The 21412-nt window shown below is 37.7% G+C and overlaps 1 protein-coding gene across 3 annotated transcripts; it reads left to right on the forward strand.

The window, feature by feature from the left end:
• The first annotated feature begins 2162 nt into the window (after nucleotides 1–2162).
• LOC107870915 (probable L-cysteine desulfhydrase, chloroplastic) lies at nucleotides 2163–21007 on the forward strand. 3 transcript variants are annotated; one of them, XM_016717611.2, is made up of 3 exons: nucleotides 2169–2420; nucleotides 2566–3740; nucleotides 3841–4106. In XM_016717611.2, the coding sequence occupies exons 2-3, from the start codon at nucleotides 2592–2594 to the stop codon at nucleotides 3970–3972; spliced, it is 1281 nt and encodes a 426-aa protein (XP_016573097.1). In that variant the 5' UTR covers nucleotides 2169–2420; nucleotides 2566–2591; the 3' UTR covers nucleotides 3973–4106. The 3 variants fall into 3 exon arrangements, with proteins under 3 accessions (XP_047255579.1, XP_016573097.1, XP_016573095.1); XM_016717609.2 differs by adding an exon at nucleotides 20873–21007 and having other exon boundaries at nucleotides 2170–3740; nucleotides 3841–3976; XM_047399623.1 differs by having other exon boundaries at nucleotides 2163–3740.
• Nucleotides 21008–21412: the final 405 nt, after the last annotated feature.

Raw genomic sequence — 21412 nt, forward strand, 5'->3', positions numbered from 1 at the left:
ATATAGTTATATATATATAACTATATATATATATATAGTTAATGTATATATATTGTAGTATATTCTATTTAAACTTTAAAGTAGTACATATACATTGAATGGTGTGTATATATGTGTAATTGTGTATATATGTATATATTTTTTAAATTCTAATGTAGTATATACTATATGTATAGTGTATATATATTGTATAACGTATTTAAAATGTATATAGATCGGTATGTATAGTATATATTGAATTTTTTTTTTTTATTTTTGATCGAATTTTTAACCGGATTTGACCGAGTTTAGGTGTGTTTGACCGAGTTGGGTTAAGTGGGTCGGATTAGGGTTATTTTTAAAAATTTTACTGTTGAGCTCAGCCCGGCCCGACCCACTTAATCCCAACCCGGACCCAGCCCGGTCCACAACTCGAATAAATTTAATGGGTCGATTTCGAGTTGACCCAGCCCGACCCACAACCCGAATAAATTTAATGGGCCGATTTTGAGTTGACCCAGCCTGACTCACTTAATACCCTTAGTGGTAACTTAATGAGTTGGATAGAGTGTGTATTTCACAAGTATAGCCAACCATTTTAAATAGGGCAAAAATAAGAAATAACATATTTATCTCCTTAATTATGAGTTTCATAGCAACAGTTTTATAATTACATAATATAACAAGTTGTATTTTATATTGTTGTAAACTGTTGCTATAAAAATATAAAAACATATGATTTTTACTGCTCTTATGGTCGATATATATTTTGTATTTTTGTAAACTATTGCTACAAAAATACAAATACATATATATGCTACAAATGTAATCTGATAAAAGTGTTGTTATTTTTTGTAATTTAATACTTAATATGCTACGTTATGTATTTTTTCCTTTTAAATACCTTTAATTGTCATTTGCGCCCACTAATATTTAAAACTTTTAGGAAGTTCAATTTTTTTTTTTCTTTGATACTAGTTGGTAAGATTATATAAGAGATGAGAAAATTTTAATAGTTTACATAAATTATGAAATTTCCAATAAAATTTCTAACTTTAAATCAACGTGACTTCAAGTCATAATTCATTAATTTGAAATCACATCCAAAGAGACTAATAATGAATGTGGAGGCATCTCAGCGGAGTATCTTTCAATGGATGATGTAATCAATGCGAATTATTTTATTTGTCTTAATTTATGGGGTGAAATTTTAATTTTAAAAATCAAATAAATATATTTCAATTGTATTTTTTATACCCACTTAAACATTATGAATTAAGTAAAATTAAAAAAAATTACTCTTAAATTTCAAGTTGCAATAATATAAATTGAGAGAAGGAGGGCCTTGAAGTAACTGATAAAGTTATCTCCATGTGATCAAGAGGTCACGGATTAAGCAACGGGAGCTTTAGATAGTGTTTGGATTGACTTATTTTCACTTATTTATATGTGAAGCTGTTTGAAAAAAAAAAAAAAAGAAAAATTTTAAGCACTTCACTTTTGACTTTAAAAATATAAAAAAAAAATCAAAAATAAAAAATAGGTTACTATTTAATTTTAATTTTTAAATCACTTAAAAAGAAGTTTATCTAAATACCCTATTAATTCATCCAACTTACTTTTTTTTATAATACAAAATTGAGACGAATAAAATATTTTGCTGCACATAGTGCCAAATAAAATTTGTTTACTCCGTCCACCAAGTAATGTTTCAAGATAAGTTATTATTTGTTCCGTTTTAAAAAGAATGAACTACTTCAATTTGATATAAAATTTCAAAAAATAAAGAAGAGTTTTAAATTTATGACCTTAAATTAAAGTTGTGTCAAATATATCAAAATGTCTTTTAATTTTGTGATTCTAAACATGACATATGAAAAATTAAAATTAAAATATTATCAAAAAAAATATTTTTTTTGAAATCAATTAAAAAGAAAGTAGGTAATTTTTTTTTAAAGGGAGGAAGTATTTTCTTAGTGCAAGTTTTGTCTTCTTCCATTAATGCCTGTCGTTTCCATGTCATACAAGCATTTTAAAATGTCATAATTGAATTTATCGAGAAACTGACAGAATAGTTTATTATTATTATCGACAAAATTTCTCTTACTTTCAAATGTCATTATTAGTGAGTTTCTTGAATATAGTATAACTAAAATAGTACAACAAATTGAAAGTTTCGAGTTTATTATCTCAAAGTATGTCACCTCTGCATCACTTCGACTTTAAGAAAGACAATTTTTTATTTGGTCTGTTTGTGAATAGAGTTTATTCAACTCTTCCTTGATCTATACCAACAAAACTAACTTTAGTGAATAGTTGAAACATTATGAAATATTTAGAGAGGTATATTGAGACTCGACATGATTCTCTCTCTTTTTATTTCTGATCATCTACTTCTCACGTTCTGTGAATAGCCGGAAGATTGTGAAATGTTCTAAAAGGTATTTCAAGAATAACCTGATTCTATCTCTTTTTGTTTCTACTCATCTGCTTCTCACGTTCGTGAATAGCTTCAACATTAAGAAATGTTCTAAAAAGTAGTTTTACCAATCTGGCTGATTCTATCTCTTTTCGTTCTGTTTGAAGAAAAGAAGTATCCCCTTGGTTCCACCATGTCTTCCACCACAAAATCCATCACCGAAGCCGAAATCGAAGCCGAGTTCTCACACCATGACCCCACTATAGCCCGAATAAACAACGGGAGTTTCGGCTCATGCCCAAAATCCATAATCTCAGCACAACAACAATACCAACTCCAGTTCCTTCAACAACCTGACCACTTCTACTTCAACACATTAAAATCATCAATGCTCAACTCACGTAAATTAATCCAATCCATAGTCAACGCTGAAAACGTTGATGAAATATCCATCGTTGATAATGCTACTACTGCAGCTGCTGTTGTTCTCCAACATATTACATGGTCATTCTTTTCTTCCCAGTTTCAACCTGGTGATGCAGCAGTTATGCTACATTATGCATACGGTTCGGTTAAAAGTTCTGTGCACGCGTACTTTGCACGTGCGGGAGGAAGGGTAATTGAGGTACATTTGCCTTTCCCGTTGTGTTCGAATGAAGAGATTGTTAGTGAATTTGATCAAGCGCTTAAAAGGGCGAAAATGAATGGAGGAAAGATTAGGTTAGCTGTTATTGATCATATTACTTCTATGCCTAGTGTTGTTATACCTGTCAAAGAACTTGTTCAGATGTGTAGAAATGATGGTGTTGATGTTATTTTCGTCGATGGCGCTCATGCCATTGGAAATGTTGAGATAGATGTGAGAGATATTGGAGCGGATTTTTATACAAGTAATTTGCATAAGTGGTTTTTTACACCACCTTCAGCTGCGTTTTTGTACTGTAAGAGATCGGATAAGGGTTCAAATGTGCATCATCCGGTTGTATCAGTTGAGTATGGGAACGGATTGGCAATTGAGAGTGCTTGGATTGGGACGAGGGATTATAGTGCACAATTAGTGATTCCGGAGGTAGTTGAGTTTGTCAACAGGTTTGAAGGCGGGATTGAAGGGATAAGGAAAAGAAATTGTGATATGGTGGTTGAAATGGCGGAGATGTTGGTGAAGGCGTGGGGGACAGAGTTGGGGACGCCAATAGAAATGTGTTCGAGTATGGCAATGGTGGGAATGCCTGCGTGTTTAGGGATATCTGGTAATAAAGATGCTTTGAATTTGAGGACTCATTTGAGGGTTACGTTCAAGGTTGAGGTTCCGATATACTACAGGGCGCCATTAGAAGGGGAGGTAATGTTAGGATTTGTCACTCAACAAAATTGTATTGAATTTTATGCCTGCTTCTTTTAGTATAGTTTCCTTGACGCTGTGATTATTTCTATTCCAACAGGTGAATCCAATAACAGGTTATGCTAGGATCTCCCATCAAGTTTACAACACTATAGAGGATTATTATAGGTTTCGAGATGCCATTATCAAGCTTGTGAATGATGATTTCACTTGTGCAATTCTATCGAATTGAATAGGTGATTCTTGATTCTCTCTTTCAATGGAATAATAAAGGTCTTTTTTCCAACTCCTTAATTACTGGAACTTCTTCTTGTATCATGTTGATGGTTGATTAAGACACTGATATCGAATTCAGTTCGCTGTTAACTAGCTCTTGCAATGTAAATGTTAGTAGCTCTTTGCCGAAACCATATGCATAAAATCATTCTATACAAAACTAATTAAGCACTGTTAAAACACCAACATTTCTTCTGATGAAGATATCTTTTTTGCAAAAAACTGTTGTGTTTTTCACAGTTGGCAAGATTTAAATTTAAACTGGAGCTAACGGCCTACCTATTATTGTATTAAGTTCAATATGGAATTACACGACACGGGCGGTAGTGTGACGTCAATCCTTGTTAATGATAGAAAGTTGTACGTTCTATGGAGCAAACTTTGTTAGCAGAAAAATGCCTAGGACTACCCTAATAAAGCATTTTAATACAAATTAAAGCATACACTTGTCTCTTAATGCATAACGTTTGGTTCACATACGTTGACCTCATTGATAAGCTGTTATGAATAGCTGATAGCAAAAGGACACTTTATTGATCATGCTTCCAACTCAGGGACATCACCTGGGCCTCACCATAGGTAGCATTTTGGCATTACCCAACAAAAGCTTCTCAACTACCACACAATATTAGAGCAATCTGAGGATATACAGTTGAAAGTATGACTACCCTCTTAATTAATAACTAAAAGTTCTTATGGTTAGGAAATTTCTTTTTTCAGTATCACTGTTTCAAACACCAAAGTTAATGTGAACCAATGAAAATAAAAAATGATGAAAACTTGATTCCCCTTGCCATCAACAATTTATTACTTGGGTAATCTTAGTAGCTGTTAGGGCATGAGAAGTTTTGATGATAGACAGATGAATGAAACATGTTGTGCAAGCTGGTCCATACAAGTGAAACTGCTTCGGACATATAGAGTACACGTTGAAATCATTACATGCTAAAATTATTACATAAGCTGTCAACACATGGATAAGCAAAGGATGTTCACACGGCTATGAAGATAATTGGAGCAGTTAGAGTTTGAGTAGATCAAGAAGTCTACAAGGCAGAAAGATACAGCAAAAGAGTCCTACTCAATTTAGAAGAAGGAGAGATGGTTACAACAAGGAGTGAGTTATTTGAAAGAGTCCTACAGAAGATACAAGTAAAGAAGAAAAAGGACTGCATCTGAGGGAGCATATATAGACGAAAAGATGCATTCAAATAACGATCAAGCACTGATAAGAAAATTAACAATCAGCAAAATCGTTCACCAACTTGAAGAAGAACCTAGTTCTCACTTAGTATGTTTTAGACTGCTTGTAATAGGAAGGTTCTTGAGTTGTAATGAGTAAATTGTTCTAGTCTTAGTATTCTATAAGCTGAGTTAGGAATCATATCTTCAAGTTAGGAAACTCGAAGAATTGGGAACACTTATCTTGGGAAGATTTGTGTTTTTGTAGTAATAGGAGTTAGAAGTTTTAATTCCTTGTATACAAGAAGTCTTGTAATTGTGTTGATCGTTGAGGCTCAAAGTTATAGTGAAGATTGAGGTTAAATCCTATAGAGGTACAGGTCGTGGTTTTTACACCTTTTTGAGTTGGGTGTTTTTCACGTAAAAATTACTGTGTTCAGTTTTTACTTATGTGAACCACGTATACTTACTTGTTCCACAGATAGGCAATCAGTAGGGATCATACTCTAACAAATAGTATCAAAGCCGGTTGTCTTAAATAAGGTTTGCACCTAAGATCAGATTATTATGATGAATTCCGCACCTCCTAATGGTCACGGTGAAGGTCAATCCACTACTAGACCCCTACTCTTTGATGGTACTCATTTCATCTGGTGGAAAGCCAGGATGGAGATGCTTATTCAAGGAGAAGGCTATGAATTATGGGATAGGATTACTGAAGGTCCTACTATCCCTATGAAGACAGAAAATGGTGTGCAAGTCAAGAAAATAAGGAGTGAGTTTACTGCTGATGATCTTTTGGCTTTAAAGAAAAATGCTAAGGCAAAGAATATCCCAGTGTAGTCTAGGACCTGCTAAATACAATAGAATATCTACCTGTACCACTGCTAAGCAAATGTGGGATGCCTTAGTAAATGCCCATGAAGGTACCTCTCAGGTAAGGAAATTCAAGATCTCTCTCCTTTTTTACTGAATATGAAGCGTTTAAGATGAAGGAAAATAAATCCTTACATGATATGATGACAAGACTTACTACTCTAACAAGTAGAGAAGGTTCTGAGGGTGCTACCAAAGTCAAAATGGAATGTTAAAGTCACTGCAATTAGGGAAGCAAATAAGGATCTCACAGGTATGACTTTGGATGAACTAGTAGGGAATTTAAGAACCTATGAAATGGAAGTTGATGGCATTAAGGAACATAAGGCTTCTGAAAAAATCCTGGCCTTGAAGGCTTCTGATAGTGATGAAGAGATTGAACTGGATAAGGAATAAATTGCCTTCATAACAAAAAACTTCTGCAAGTTTTTTAAGAAGAAGAAGGGAATAGGTAGCAAGAAGCATTCCAATGACAATTCAAATGGATGTTGCAAGTGTGGAAAGACTGATCATTAGATCAGAGAATGTCCTCTCTGGGAAATAGAATGGAGGAAGGAAAGAGTTGAAAAAGAACAAAAGACCAAGAGGAAGGAAAAAGGAAGAACATGCCATGATAGCTGCATGGGGATTTGCCTCTGATAATGACGATGATGGAGTTGATGAGTCAACATTTATGGCTTTTGGAGACTCAGATATTGAGGAAGAAGATGATGATGCTTCTGAGGTAAGTTTACTTGAACTAAAAAAAACTGCATTTTTTTTTTAAAATTAAACTTGTTTCCTTGATGAGTGATTTAATTGAAAATTTTCAAGAATTAACTTCTGATAGGGGTGAATTGTTCAACAATCTTGCAAGTCTTAAATTTGATTTCATTGACTTGAAAGTTTGCAAGCAAAATGTTGACAAAGAAAATTGCACTCTCAAGGAACAAATTACACTACTTGAGTCCTCAAATAATGATCTTAAGTCTGAAATCCTTAAACTGACTCTCACTGACCATGGGAAAAAGGCCATAAGTAAAGAACAAGAAAATGCTGAACTTGAGTTAACTAAGTACAAATAAGAATGCTATGACTTGACTGAAAAGATGGATAAGATGAGTCAAGAGGTAGCAAGATTAAAATTGGATCTAGAAAAGTCAAACAGATAGACAAATTCTTCAAGAATTGTTCATCAGCTTGGTAAAAGAAATCACAATGAAAAAGCAGGCTTGGGTTTTTATAAAGAAGCTGATAATCTTCAAGACTTATGCTATATTTGTAGCAATCTTGGACATCCTACTATGGCTGCTAAAAGCAGATATCGAAGTTTGAACCTGGCAACCAAACTTTCTCAGACCAAGAAAACAAACACTAAAATTAGTCTGAGAAACAAGTCAGTCTACTTGCTTCCTGCTTGGACTAGAAGGAATTTAATTCATCCTTTTACTAATAAAACGGGACCCAAGATTGTCTGGGTTCCTAAGTCTAACCATTGATTTCTTGTGCAGGAGAAGGTGAAGGGAAACAAAAGGCACTGGTACCTAGATAGTGCTTGCTCAAGACATATGACTGGTGACAAGAAAAAGTTCCTTTCACTCTCCAAAATAGATGGTGGGGGAGTCTCTTTTGGAAATGAAAAAAGGGGAATCATAACTGGAATTGGAAAAATTAGCTCATCTGAGTCAAAAGTTGTGGAGGATGTTTATCTTGTGGAAGGACTGAAGCATAACCTGCTAAGCATTTCAGAATTGTGTGACAAAGGTAATAAAGTAATTTTCACTGCTGCAGGTGTTAAAGTTAAAAGGATGGACACCAAAGAAATTGTGCTTACTGCAAGGAGATACAGGAATGTTTACAAAGCATACATAATGGCAATACCAGGACCTGAGTTGACTTGTTTAAGTACAATAGAAACCGATCCCCTCCTTTGGCACAAAAGACTTAGACATGCAAGTCTGAAATAACTGAACATACTTTCCTCCAAAGACAAGGTATTGGGACTACCAAAGACCAAGTTTAAGGAAGAAAAGTTATGTAGTGGATGTGTAAGGGAGAAGCAGGTAAAATCCTCTTTCAAGTCAAAGATCCATGTTAGCACTACCAAATGTCTTGACCTGGTTCATATGGACTTGTGTGGACCAATGAGACAACAAAACAGAGATGGAAAAAGGTATATTTTTGTAATTGTTGATGATTATTCCAGGTTCACCTGGTCTTTGTTTCTAGCCTCTAAAGAAGATGCCTTTGATGTCTTTGAAATCTTTATTAAGAAAATAGAAAAGAAACTGGGCACTTCATTAGTTTCCATAAGGTATGACCATGGAACAGAATTTGAGAATGCAAAATTCTTAGATTTTTTTCATCAAATGGAATAGATCATAACTTCTCAGCTCCTAGATCTCCACAACAAAATGGAGTGGTGGAACGAAAGAACAGAACCTTGGAAGATATGGCTAGAAAAATGATGCTTGAAGCAAATATTGCCAAATACCTATGGGCTGAGGCAATAAGTACTGCAGCATATATCACAAACAGATGCATAATCAGAACCATGTTAGAAAAGACTCCCTATGAATTACTAAAAGGTAGAAAGCCTAACATTTCTCACTTTAGAACTTTTGGTTGCAAATGTTTCATACATAATAATGGCAAGGATAATTTGGGAAAATTTGATGTCAAAAGTGATGAGGGAATCTTTTTAGGTTATTCACTTCATAGTAAGGCTTACAGAGTTTTGAACAACAGAACTAACTGTGTTGAAGAAAGCATGCATGTGATTTTTAATGAGTTTTGTGTTAATACTAACCTGCAGGAAGAAAGCGACACTGAGGAACAGGTTACACAACATATTCCATCGACTGAAGTAGTTAAACTTGGGGGCACTTTCACAGGGGGAACTGAAGCTGAAGGCACAGTGTTAGGGGGAACTGAGCCATCAACTACTTCACATCAGAACATTAGCAGTGATCCAAGCAACTCACTAGGCTTGATCCCAAAAGGATACAAGTATCAAGGTTCGCACCCCATTGAGAATGTACTTACTAATCTCACTTCTGGAATTACCACAAGATCTGGATTGAGAAGCATGTGTGCATTCAAGGCATTCCTGTCAGAAATAGAGCCAAAGAAATTAAGTGAGGCATTGCTTGATGTTGATTGGATCATAGCCATGCAGGATGAATTGAATCAGTTTGAGAGAAGCAAAGTATGGCATTTAGTTCCTCTTCCAAAAGATAGATCAGTCATTGGGACTAAATGGGTGTACAGAAATAAAGTTGATGAGCATGGAACAGTCACAAGAAACAAGGCAAGACTAGTGGTTCAAGGATACAACCAAGAAGAAGGAATTGACTTTGATGAGAATTTTGCTCCTGTAGCAAAACTTGAAGCCATAAGATTGCTGGTTGCCTTTGTCTTTTACATGGAGTTTATTTTGTACCAGATGGATGTGAAGAGTGCATTCCTAAATGGCATTCTCAAAGAAGAGGTTTATGTGAAGCAACCTCCAGGATTTGAAAGTAGAGAGTTTCCAGATCATGTGTACAAGCTGAATAAGGCTTTGTATGGGTTGAAACAAGAACCAAGGGCCTGGTATAAGAGATTATCAAAGTTTCTGCTGGAGCATGGACACACTAGAGGTAAAATTGACAATACCCTTTTCTTAAAAACTAGTAGAAAGGATTTGTCAGTTGTGCAGGTGATACGCGAATTCCTAGCTCGAGAACTTTCACACGAAGCCAAGCACATGAGTTGCAACGACTCCAAGCCTTGTTCACATTCTTGGCCATGTGTGAGGCCCTTGTGAGCCCATCTAAGGGCCTATATTTAATAAAATGTAAAGAGGCCCACCAAGACACCCCAAACCCACCCACTTAAATGCCAAGGGTAATTTGGTCTTTGTCCCTCCTTTCTAAGTGACTATATAAGCCATGTAATAGGGCTAGTCTTGCTTTAGTTCATTCCTATTATTCAAGAAACAAAGACTTGTAAATTTTTGACTTCTCTTTCTCATCATTTGGAGAGGCCAAAACCATATTCTCACTAGTAGAGTGATACTAGTGTTGTATCTTGGCTAGAAACTAGGTTCTTGAGGTTCTTTGAGTTCTCTTTGTCCAAGTATGAACTTGGTATTGATATATTTATTAGTCTTAGAGTCCTTTCTCTTGTTAAGGTTCTTAGATTAATGAATATTATGTGTCAAGTTTCTATCTCTTTCTTTGTAAATCTTGTTAACTTTGTGTTGTTGAATATAAAAGTCTAGTGAAGCCGTGTGGGGCTCTTTCGATTCACTAGCAATATTTTCTTTGTTGTTCTTGTTGTTAAACTCACTTTTCTAGTTCAAACAAGTGTTGCAAGCCTAGTGAAGATGTGTGTGGCCATTTTCGATTCACTAGCACTTTGTTGTTCATCTTGTTGTTCTTGTGTTGGCTGGAATCTCTTGATACACACTTAGAATTGTATCATTTGGTATCAAAGCTCAAGGTTAGGTTTTGTTCTTACAAAAACAATCTTGGAAAGCTCTTACCAAAAAGTGTGTTCTTGAACATTTTGGTAAAAAAATTGGTTGTAGATCTACAAAAGTTTTACTTGTTTAGTTGTTTCTTGTGTTGGTTTCTTTCTCATCAACACAAAGGGTGTCTAAATCTAAAGTTGAGCTTAATGAAAAAGAGAATTGTGTTGTGAAAAAAAAATCTTGGAAGTGACCATTGTGGTGTATTGTTGTTGTGTTCTTGACCATTGTGGTGTATTGTTGTTGTGTTCTTGAAGGTGTTGATGTTGTGTTCATCCTAAACTTCTCCTCATCTTATGTCTTAACTTCTATAAAGATAAATAGATCCAAAAAGGTTGTAAGACAAAATTGAAAATTATTTGTGAGAAGACTTGCCAACATCACCTTTTCAAGACTTGACAACCACTTTTTCTTAAAACAAGGAACCTTGTCATGTGGGACTAGTGAGGTCAAACATCACCTTTTGAGTTTGAAAAAAAAAGAAAAAAAAAAGGGGTTTGAAAAATGTTACAACACTTTTTGTTTTCCATCCCAATAACAAGTCATCCATTACAAAAGATCTAAGGGGACTAAGACTTCTAGTTGATGAACTATTTATGTGGTCCCGCATCCATTGACATGCTGCCACGTCACCCTAGTTACTGTTCATGTGATAATTAAGCTCAAATTTGGATGTTCTAGTTTCTATTTATTGATTCCTAGTTTCCTCTAATTGACTTGAGAACTAATTAACAAACTAGTACATTCCTACTAGCTTGTAAATTCGTCACTTGAAACCTTGTGTTCGTGTCAACGTTTGTTTGTATGCTTTTGTCATTTGAATACGTTGTAACTCTTGGATCTAGTCCGACGAGAATTCTTTGAGTTTCAAACAAGAATCCGTTCTGGGCAAGAGCATACTCATACCTTACGGATTCACGGGTTCCTAGCCAATCTACAACTCTTGTGGAACTTGAGTGTGAGTGAACCAAGAGAGTGTGAGTGAGGAGAGGGATTTTAAACTAACTTGTTTGTTGCTTGTGTAAGTGATACCTTGATAGTGGAGGGAATCATGTCTCAAATTGTGGATTCTAATGAAATGGAGAATATGAGGGTCACTCTTGAGGCTATGACCCGAGCTCTTGAAAGGTTGAGTGCGGAAGTGGGAGCCATAAGGGGAGAAGTGACAACTATTAGTGGGAGGTTAGAACAAGTGGAGAGACAAAGGAACTCTCGTCCTTCTACTCCTCAACATGTTTCGTCAAGTGGACATGATAAAAACTCCTCCGCCACCGTTACTCCCAAAACATGGACACAATTGCCAAATCCTTCACTAGCTCCACTAAATGCCGCAAGCCAAACCAGTTATAACCCTCTAAACCGAGACTCCAATAGACCAACCCATTCCCAAATGTCTCAAGTTCCGCAAGAGTTACTCGAACGTCAAATGCCTCCACAAAATCCGAACCCCCCTTCCAAGCTTCACTAAACCAAAGACCACCACCTCCACAAAATCCAATTCCTCCAAATCAAGTTCCAAATGTCCAAAATCGTCCCGTCCACCTTGAGGAATACGGTAGAGAGGATTATGAAGGGTATGGAGCCTTTGACGATGCCTACATAAGGGAGGGAGAGATGAGAAGAGGTCGTGTGGATCCAAAGAGATGCCGAGGGTATGGATAAAGGGAAAACCGACACCTAAAGAGAGACGTAGGCATCAATACCATCAAATTGAGCCTACCTACCTTTAAGGGTGAAAGTGACCTCGAGGTGTATCTTGCTTGGGAGTCGGCGTGTGATAAAGTGTTTCAAGTGAATGATATCTTGGAGGAGAAGAAGAGTTGTTATACCATAGCTTATTTTGAAGGCTATGCTAATACTTGGTAGGAATACGTCAATCGGTTCGGCAACGAGTTGGTAGAGGGACAACCACCACCATGGTTTCGATTGAGGTACCTAATGAGGCAACGGTATCTTCCCGAAAGTTATCGTCATGAGTTGCTTGCTAGGTTGTACAATTTGCGACAAGGTAATCGAAGTGTTATGGCATCCTATGACGATTTTCAACAACTCATGTTGAAGCTTGATCATCGGGGGGAACAAATTGGCCATGACATCATTCGATTCAAGTGTGGGTTAAACAAAGAGATCTACACTCATTTGACGCTTCACAAGTTTGATACCGTTGAAGGGATTTTTCAAGCAGCTCTTGAGATTGAAAGGGAGATTAAAGAGAGGTCGTCATTCAAGGCAAAGGGTCCATCAACCTCGGGTTAGCCGAGGAGCAAAGATATGGTTCAACCATCTTCGGGTTAGCCCAAAAACAAGGACCAACCCGCCACTACAAGGCTGTCCGAGCCTAAAACAGTCCATAAATTTCCTCCCCGACAAGAAGCTCACAAGTATCCTAATCCTAAAGGGTTCCAATGTTTCAAGTGCCAAGGTTGGGGACATAAAGCCAATGAATGTCCAAACCGGCGCAATGTGATCCTAAGGGAAGGGAGATTGTATTACCTTGGTGAGGAAGTGGGTCTTGAAAAAGAAGAGAATGAGGCTGAGTCTCAAGATGGAGAGAAACTCAAAAATGAGCCACATGATGATGATTGTGAGGATGCTTATCCACAAGAAGGGGAGTGCGTGGTTCCAAACTTTGTAGTGAGGCGTGCCATGATTAGTAAGGCGATAGATGAACCTAGCCAACGGAAGAATTTATTCCATACTAAATGTTTTGTGAAGGGAAGTGTGTGTAATATGGTGATAGATAGTGGAAGTTGTGCAAATGTGGTTAGTGTTGCAATGGTGAACTTCTTGAAATTGCCGACTACACCTCACACTAGTCCTTACAAGTTGCAATGGTTGAATGAATGCGGCGAGTTAAAGGTCACAAGGCAATGTGTGATATGTTTTAAGGTAGCCAACTACCATGACGAGGTGCTTTGTGATGTGATACCAATGCAATCTTGTCACTTGTTGTTAGGAAGTCCTTGGCAATACAATAGGTCGACCAAACATGATGGAAGGTCCAATCGGTATACACTTGAGAAGGATGGCCGAAAGGTCGCTCTTCATCCATTATTGCCTTCCCAAGTGAATGAATTATACTAAAAGATGTGGGAATTGAGGGAAAAGGGAAAGAAGGCCGAGACTGAGGGAAAAAGAGGGGAACCCGAGAGTGAGGGAGTAGGGGAAACCGAGGGGCTCCTAATTTCTAAGGGGCAAGGAAGTGTGGTGATGATGGCTAGGAGGAAAGAATTATTTGTGGATCATGACGAGGATACTCCGATGTTTCTCTTGGCTCATTGTTTTAACACTAACGCCACTAACATTTCCATTTCTCCTCCTATTTCTCATGTTTTGTAGGATTACGAGGATGTCTTCCCAAAGAAATTACCGCAAGAATTGCCCCCACTTTGGGGAATTGAGCACCAAATAGATTTTGTGCTGGGTTCATAATTTCCCAACAAATCGGCTTATAGGAGCAACCCGATGGATACCAAGGAATTGAAACGCCAAGTTGAGGAACTCCTCAACAAAGGATATATCAAGGAGAGTATGAGCCCTTGTGCGATTCCGGTGCTACTAGTTCCCAAGAAAGATGGGACTTGGCATATGTGTGTTGATTGCCAAGCCATTAACAAGATAACGGTAGAATATCGTCACCCTATTCCTAGGTTAGATGATATGCTTGATATGAATTGAGTGGTTCATGTTTGTTTTCTAAAATTGATTTGAGGAGTGACTATCACCAAATTTGTATGCAACCGGGTGATGAATGGAAAACCGCCTTCAAGACCAAATTCGGTCTCTATAAATGGATGGTTATGCCATTCGACCTAACAAACGGTCCAAGTACTTTCATGAGGCTAATGAATCATGTGAAGAAGCCATTTATCGGAAAGTTTGTTGTTGTTTATTTTGATGATGTATTGGTGTATAGTAAGTTCTTAGATGAGCATGTAAAGCATTTACAATGTGTGTGTGATGTCCTCCGAAAGGAAAAGTTATATGCTAATCTAGAAAAGTGTTCTTTTGGTGTCCATGAGGTTGTATTTCCTGGGTTTGTGGTGAGCTCAAGAGGGGTCGAAGTGGATGAATCTAAGATTGACACCATTAAAAATTGGCCAACTCCCAAAACCGTAGGTAAAGTGAGAAGCTTAAATTGGGTTGGCTAGTTTTTATAGACGTTTTTTTCAAAGGATTTAGCACCATTGCTGCCCCCTTGACCAAAGTGATTAAAAACGATCGGCCTTTCAAGTGGGGAGATGAACAAGCTAAGGCCTTCGAGGACTTGAAAGCTATGCTCATCTCGGCCCCTTTGCTACAATTGCCAAATTTTGACAAGACGTTTGAGGTCGAATGTGATGCAAGCAAAGTCGGCATAGGCACGGTTTTAATGCAAGAATTGAAGCCTATTGCCTACTTTAGCGAAAAGCTCAAAGGAGCAACTCTAAACTACTCTACATATGATTTAGAGTTGTATGCCTTGATTAGAGCCTTGGCCACTTGGCAATATTATTTGTGGCCTAAAGAATTCGTGATCCGAACGGATCATGAATCCTTGAAGAATCTATGGGCACAAGGCAAGCTTAACCGGCGGCATGCCAAATGGATTGAATTTCTTGAAACTTTCCCTTATGTTATTCAATACAAGAAGTGTAAAGACAATGTGGTTGCCGATGCTTTGTCCCAAAAACATGTGCTTGTGTCTACTTTGTCGTCTAAGTTGATGGGGTTTGAAAGCCTCAAGTCTTTATATCCCGAGGACCCTCACTTCGCTCTTATCTATAGGAAAAGTGAAGAGTTGGAAAGGGATAGGTGGGTTATGGATAGGGGTTCCCATCCCTATACCAAATTTGATGGATACTTGTTTAAAGGTAGACAATTGTGTGTTCCGTCAAGTTCGTGGAGAGAATTATTTGTAAGGGAAGCACACAATGGCGGTCTAATGGGCCATTTTGGGGTCGAGAAGACCCTCAGAATTTTGGAAGAACAATTTTATTGGCCTAGAATGCACAAGGATTTGGCCCGGATTTGCGGCCAATGTGTTGAGTACAAAGGAGCCAAGTCACGGCTCCAACCCCACGGGTTGTACACCCCATTGTCCACCCCTTTGCGTCCTTATCTTGACATATCAATGGACTTCGTGTTGGGATTGCCGAGGACTAGAAGGGGGCGGGATAGTATTTTTGTCGTGGTGGATCGGTTTTCCATGATGGCTTACTTTATTCCTTGTTCTAAATGTGATGATGTGCCTAGCGTAGCCTCTTTGTTTGTTGATAATGTTCTAAAACTTTATGGTGTTCCGAGGACCATAGTGAGTGATAGGGATTCTAAATTCCTAAGCCACTTTTGGAAGTCCATGTGGGGTAGACTCGGTACTAAGTTGTTGTTTTTTACTTCATGCCACCCACAAACCGATGGCTAAACGGAAGTAGTAAATAGGACCTTAGGGTCTATGCTACGGTCCATGGTTAAAGGAAAAATTACTTCTTGGGAGGAGCACTTACCATTGATTGAGTTTGCTTATAATCGTGTTATACACTCGAGCACGGGGATGACACCCTTTGAGTGTGTATACGGCATCAACCCCCTCACCCCTTTGGATTTAACCCCTTTTTCAAGTGATCTTGTGATAAGTTTAGATGGAAGCAAATGGGCTGAGGCCATGAAAAAGCTACATGAGAAGGTGTGGTTGCGGTTGGAGAAGAAAAAACAAGAAGTTGCGAGGCAAGCCAACAAAGGAAGAAGAAATCTCATTCTTGAACCAGGAGATTGGGTGTGGGTGCACCTAAGAAAGGATAGATTCCCGTCTCAAAGGAATGCTAAGTTGATGCCACAGGTTGATGGCCCGTTCCAAGTATTAGAAAGGATCAACGACAATGCCTACAAAATTGATCTACCCCCGGAATATCAAGTACACAACACTTTCAACGTGTGTGATCTATCTCGGGTGGAAATGGTGGAGGATGGCAATGATCCAAATTTGAGGACAAATTCCCTTCAAGATGGAGAGGATGATACAGGAATTCCTAGCTCGAGACCTTTCACATGAAGCCAAGCACGTGAGTTGCAATGACTCCAAGCCTTGTTCACATTCTTTGCCATGTGTGAGGCCCTTGTGAGCCCATCTAAGGGCCTATATTTAATAAAATGTAAAGAGGCTCACCAAGACACCCCAAACCCACCCACTTAAATGCCAAGGGTAATTTGGTCTTTGTCTCTCCTTTCTAAGTGACTATATAAGCCATGTAATAGGGCTAGTCTTGCTTTAGTTCATTCCTATTATTCAAGAAACAAAGACTTGTAAATTTTTTACTTCTCTTTCTCATCATTTAGAGAAGCCAAAACCAAATTCTCACTAGTAGAGTGATACTAGTGTTGTATCTTGGCTAGAAACTAGGTTCTTGAGGTTCTTTGAGTTCCTCTTGGTCCAAGTAAGAACTTGGTATTGATATTTATTAGTCTTAGGGTCCTTTCTCTTGTTAGGGTTCTTAGATTAATGAATATTGTGTGTCAAGTTTCTATCTCTTTCTTTGTAAATCTTGTTAACATTGTGTTGTTGAATATAAAAGTCTAGTGAAGCCGTGTGGGGCTCTTTCGATTCACTAGCAATATTGTCTTTGCTGTTCTTGTTATTAAACTCAGTTTTCTAGTTCAAACAAGTGTTGCAAGCCTAGTGAAGCCGTGTGTGGCCATTTTCGATTCACTAGCACTTTGTTGTTCATCTTGTTGTTCTTGTGTTGGTTGGAATCTCTTGATACACACTTAGAATTGTATCAGCAGGTGTGTGTGGATGACATTATTTTTGGCTCAACCAACATTAATATGACTCATGACTTTACTAAACTCATGAGTTCTGAGTTTTAAATGAGCATGATGGGGGAGTTGAATTACTTCCTGGGTCTTAAAATAAAACAGTCAGCATCTGGGACAATGATCCATCAACAAAAGTATGTCAAAGAGCTTCTCAAGAAATTCTCCATGGAGGAAACTAAAGAAATAAGTACTCGCATTGCCACTGCCACAAAACTTGATCTGGATGAAACAGGTTCTAATGTAGAACAAAAACTGTATAGAGGTATGATAGGGTCCTTATTGTATCTCACAGCAAGCAGACCTGACATTGTGTTTAGTGTAGGACTGTGTGCAAGGTTTCAAGCTAATCCAAAAGAATCCCATATGAAGTTTGTAAAAAGAATCTTCAGATATTTGAAAGGAACTAGTGATCTTGGGTTATGGTATCCCAAAGGTAGTAACTTTAATTTGGTAGGATACTCTGATGCTGATTATGTAGGATATTTGGTGGACAGGAAAAGCACTACAGGTATGGCACACTTCTTAGGATCATGTTTGATTACCTGGTCCACAAGGAAGCAAAATTCAGTAGCTTTGTCTACTGCTGAGGCTGAATACGTTGCTGCTGGGTCATGTTGTGCTCAATTGTTATGGATCAAACAACAACTTCTGGATTTTGGGGTAGATGTAGGTTGTGTTCCCATCTTTTGTGATAACACAAGTGCTATAAACATAGCCAAAAATCCTGTTCAACATAAAAGAACTAAGCATATTGATATCCGTCATCACTTCCTTCGAGACAATGTTGAAAAAGAAAATATATCAATTATGTTTTGTTCAACTGAGGAACAAATTGCTGACATATTCACTAAGTCTTTAAGTAGGGAACATTTTGAAAAAAATAGGTTAGCATTGGGGATGATTAAAATTGTATAAATCTCCTTCAATGATTGACTAGAATATGCTATGCCTGAGTGATTGTTGATTAATTCAGTCTTACACATTTAGTTGTGTGTCCTAATTCCAAGATTTAAAGCAATGTGATATATCTATGTGTTGTTTTTTTGATAGATGGATCATCAAGGCAAGAGTGGTCATGGACTAATCAAACACAGGTATGATTATTGTTTTCCATAGTAGCATTAAGAGAAACAGGTCATCTATATGGTTTTTTCTATAATGATTGAAACCATCAAAACCCAACAGTCATCTTCTTTAAAAGGCTACCAGACCTTTCCCATCCGTACTGAACCTCTACATCAGCACGTTTCTCCAAAATCACAGTCCCTTCATCTTTCAACTTCCTTCTCACTCTTCTTAAATACGCCTCTTGTTTTCTCTTCTATCTCCACTTCTCCTTCAACCTCTGAATATTCACCATACTATGGCATCTTCCTTCTTTCCTCTTTCTTCTACAAAATCTGACAGTAATCCTTCTACACAACTTATTCTCCACCCAAACATCAATTTACCCTCACTTATCCAACCCCTAATCCTTCTCAACCTATCTGATTTCCCATTCTTCAAGACCTTACCACACCCCTTCTCTCACTCTTCTTTCAAACCCTCACTCTTTCCAAAACCCTTACCACTATCAGTAGCTCCTCTTCAAATCCTTGATCGAGATGACATTCCAATTGCCAACCTTATTCCTAGACGGTCAAGATCGACTCTAAAACAAAAACCCTCATTTGTCGCCATTGATATCGATAATGATACTCCTGAACACTCTTCTCCCGTCATCCCTTCATCTCTAACTCCACATACTTGGAGAAGGAAACAAAAGGAAGATGCTTGTTTGGAAGAGGCACTTAGGGAAAGTAAAAAGAAACGAGTCGTGCCTAATGCTTCTCTTCCCCCATGTGATTCCTCTCCTGACATTCTCATTCGCTCTAAGAGAAAGTTGAAGCAGAAGCATACCATAGGTAAAACATCAAAACCATATCTCTCTCGTAAAATGTCCCCCCACTCCCAAAGCCTCCTCATCTTCAAAATCCACTGTCAAAGCCTCTACTGACAAAGTATCTACTGGAAAAGCCTCTACTCCTTCTAAAGATTCTCCAAAATCTGTGTCATTTTCGAAGAAACAGGTCCCAAACCTGGTCCTTCTGTCTCATCTGCCTCAGATTCAGACTATCTTCCTGACACTTCTTCTTTTATTCCTGATGATTCTGATGTTGATATTAATGTTGATACTCCTGCTGATAAAGCTTCTTAGTCAGACTATGTTCTGCATTTTCAGAAACGAAGAGGTAGGGTTGTCACTGGTTTTGGGGGTCCTGATATGGAAACTTTGGTATCCAAATTGGGGACTTTGGGGTGGTCAACCAGAAGGTAATCATCAAAGAAGGTTTGGAAAAGATGAAGTGTATGAATTTTATACACATGGAGTTGCGATTGGGGAATTGATCTCAACCTCTGTTCATGGAAAACTCATCAATCTTTATCCTGCTGATTTGGGTAGAATTCTAAGTGTTCCTACTGGAGGTTGGGGTCACTATGTGAAAGGATCTTGGCCTCCTCTTGACAATCTTCCATCCGCCCTTGATATCTGCAGAAATTTTTTTGGAAATCCTCTCATTTCTTCTCATCGTAGGGTGATAAAAAATGAAATGTCTTCTCTCTATCAGTTGTATTTTGATGTGATCCACAAAATGATCTTACTCAGGCAGGAGAGGGGCAGTTACAAGCATTCTTGATCTTACCTTAATTGAACTATTAGATTATGAGATTCCAATAGACCTTCCCCAACTCATCATTAAGCATATGCAAAGGGTACTCGTCAAAGATAAGAATGGTCATGCTCTGCCCTATCAGTTTTGGCTTGCCCCTATGTTTGATGATTTTCGTGTCTCTGTCAAGGTGTGGTCCTTACAGAAAACTAAGGATGTGATTGGACAAGTGAACCATGCTATGTTACCTGCTGCTATGAGATATGCAGACAACCCTATGCAGAAGTTGCGAAATGCCTTATAGGAAAAGCAGGGTGAGCTGGAGGTTGCACAGGCTACATTGGAGGCTGCCCAGGCTATTCATGAAGATGAAAAGAGGGCTCTTGAAGCTCAAATTGCTTCTCTCACAGCTACTTTGGAGAAGGAAAGAACTGAAAATGTTGCTATCATTCAATCGTTGACCTCTTTTATCCCCTCTACCTTCTCAAAATAAACTCCTCCTTCGTTCCTTAGTTTTTTTCTTTCTTCTTTGCTACTTTTTGGTCCAACTTGTTTCTCTTTTTGGTCTTACTGGATAATGATAATTGTATCTATTTTTGTGTATGAAATGGACCTCTTTTGCCTCACTTGATCTACTTCTGTTTAATTCAATGCTTAGTTATCTCTTGCTCTGACTCTTGCTTATTTTAGTGATAGCCCCAGTGACCGTGGATTATTAAACAGGTTTTCACTTTTTGGCTCAGCTTTTCGATGATGTCAAAAGGGGGAAGTATAGATTATACAATGCTTATAACTCAACTGATCTAACCTGTTTCATTCTACTGTAATCATTTTATTGAATTTCTTATTGAGTATGTCAGGTTCTTGGTAATAATATGCTGATAAGTTTGTCATCATAAGAAAGGGGAAATTTGTTAGGGCATGAGAAGTTTTGATGATAGACAGACGAATGAAACATGTTGTGCAAGCTGGTCCATACAAGTGAAACTGCTTCGGACATATGGTGTGCATGCTGAAATCATTATATGCTAAAATTATTACATAAGCTGTCAACACATGGATAAGAAAAGGATGTTCACACGTCTATATGAAGATAATTGGAGCAGTTAGAGTTTGAGTAGATCAAGAAGTCTACAAGGCAGAAGGATAAAGCAAAAGAGTCCTACTCAATTTAGAAGAAGGAGAGATGGTTACAACAAGGAGTGAGTTACTTGAAAGAGTCCTACAGAAGATAAAAGTAAAGAAGAAAAAGGACTGCATATGAGGGAGCATATATAGACGACAAGATGCATTCAAATAACGATCAAGCACTGATAAGAAAATCAACAATCAGCAAAATCGTTCACCAACTTGAAGAAGAACCTAGTTCTCACTTAGTATGTTTTAGACTGCTTGTAATA

Source organism: Capsicum annuum, chromosome 11, assembly GCF_002878395.1.
Source record: "Capsicum annuum cultivar UCD-10X-F1 chromosome 11, UCD10Xv1.1, whole genome shotgun sequence".
Taxonomy (NCBI): Eukaryota; Viridiplantae; Streptophyta; class Magnoliopsida; order Solanales; family Solanaceae; genus Capsicum; species Capsicum annuum.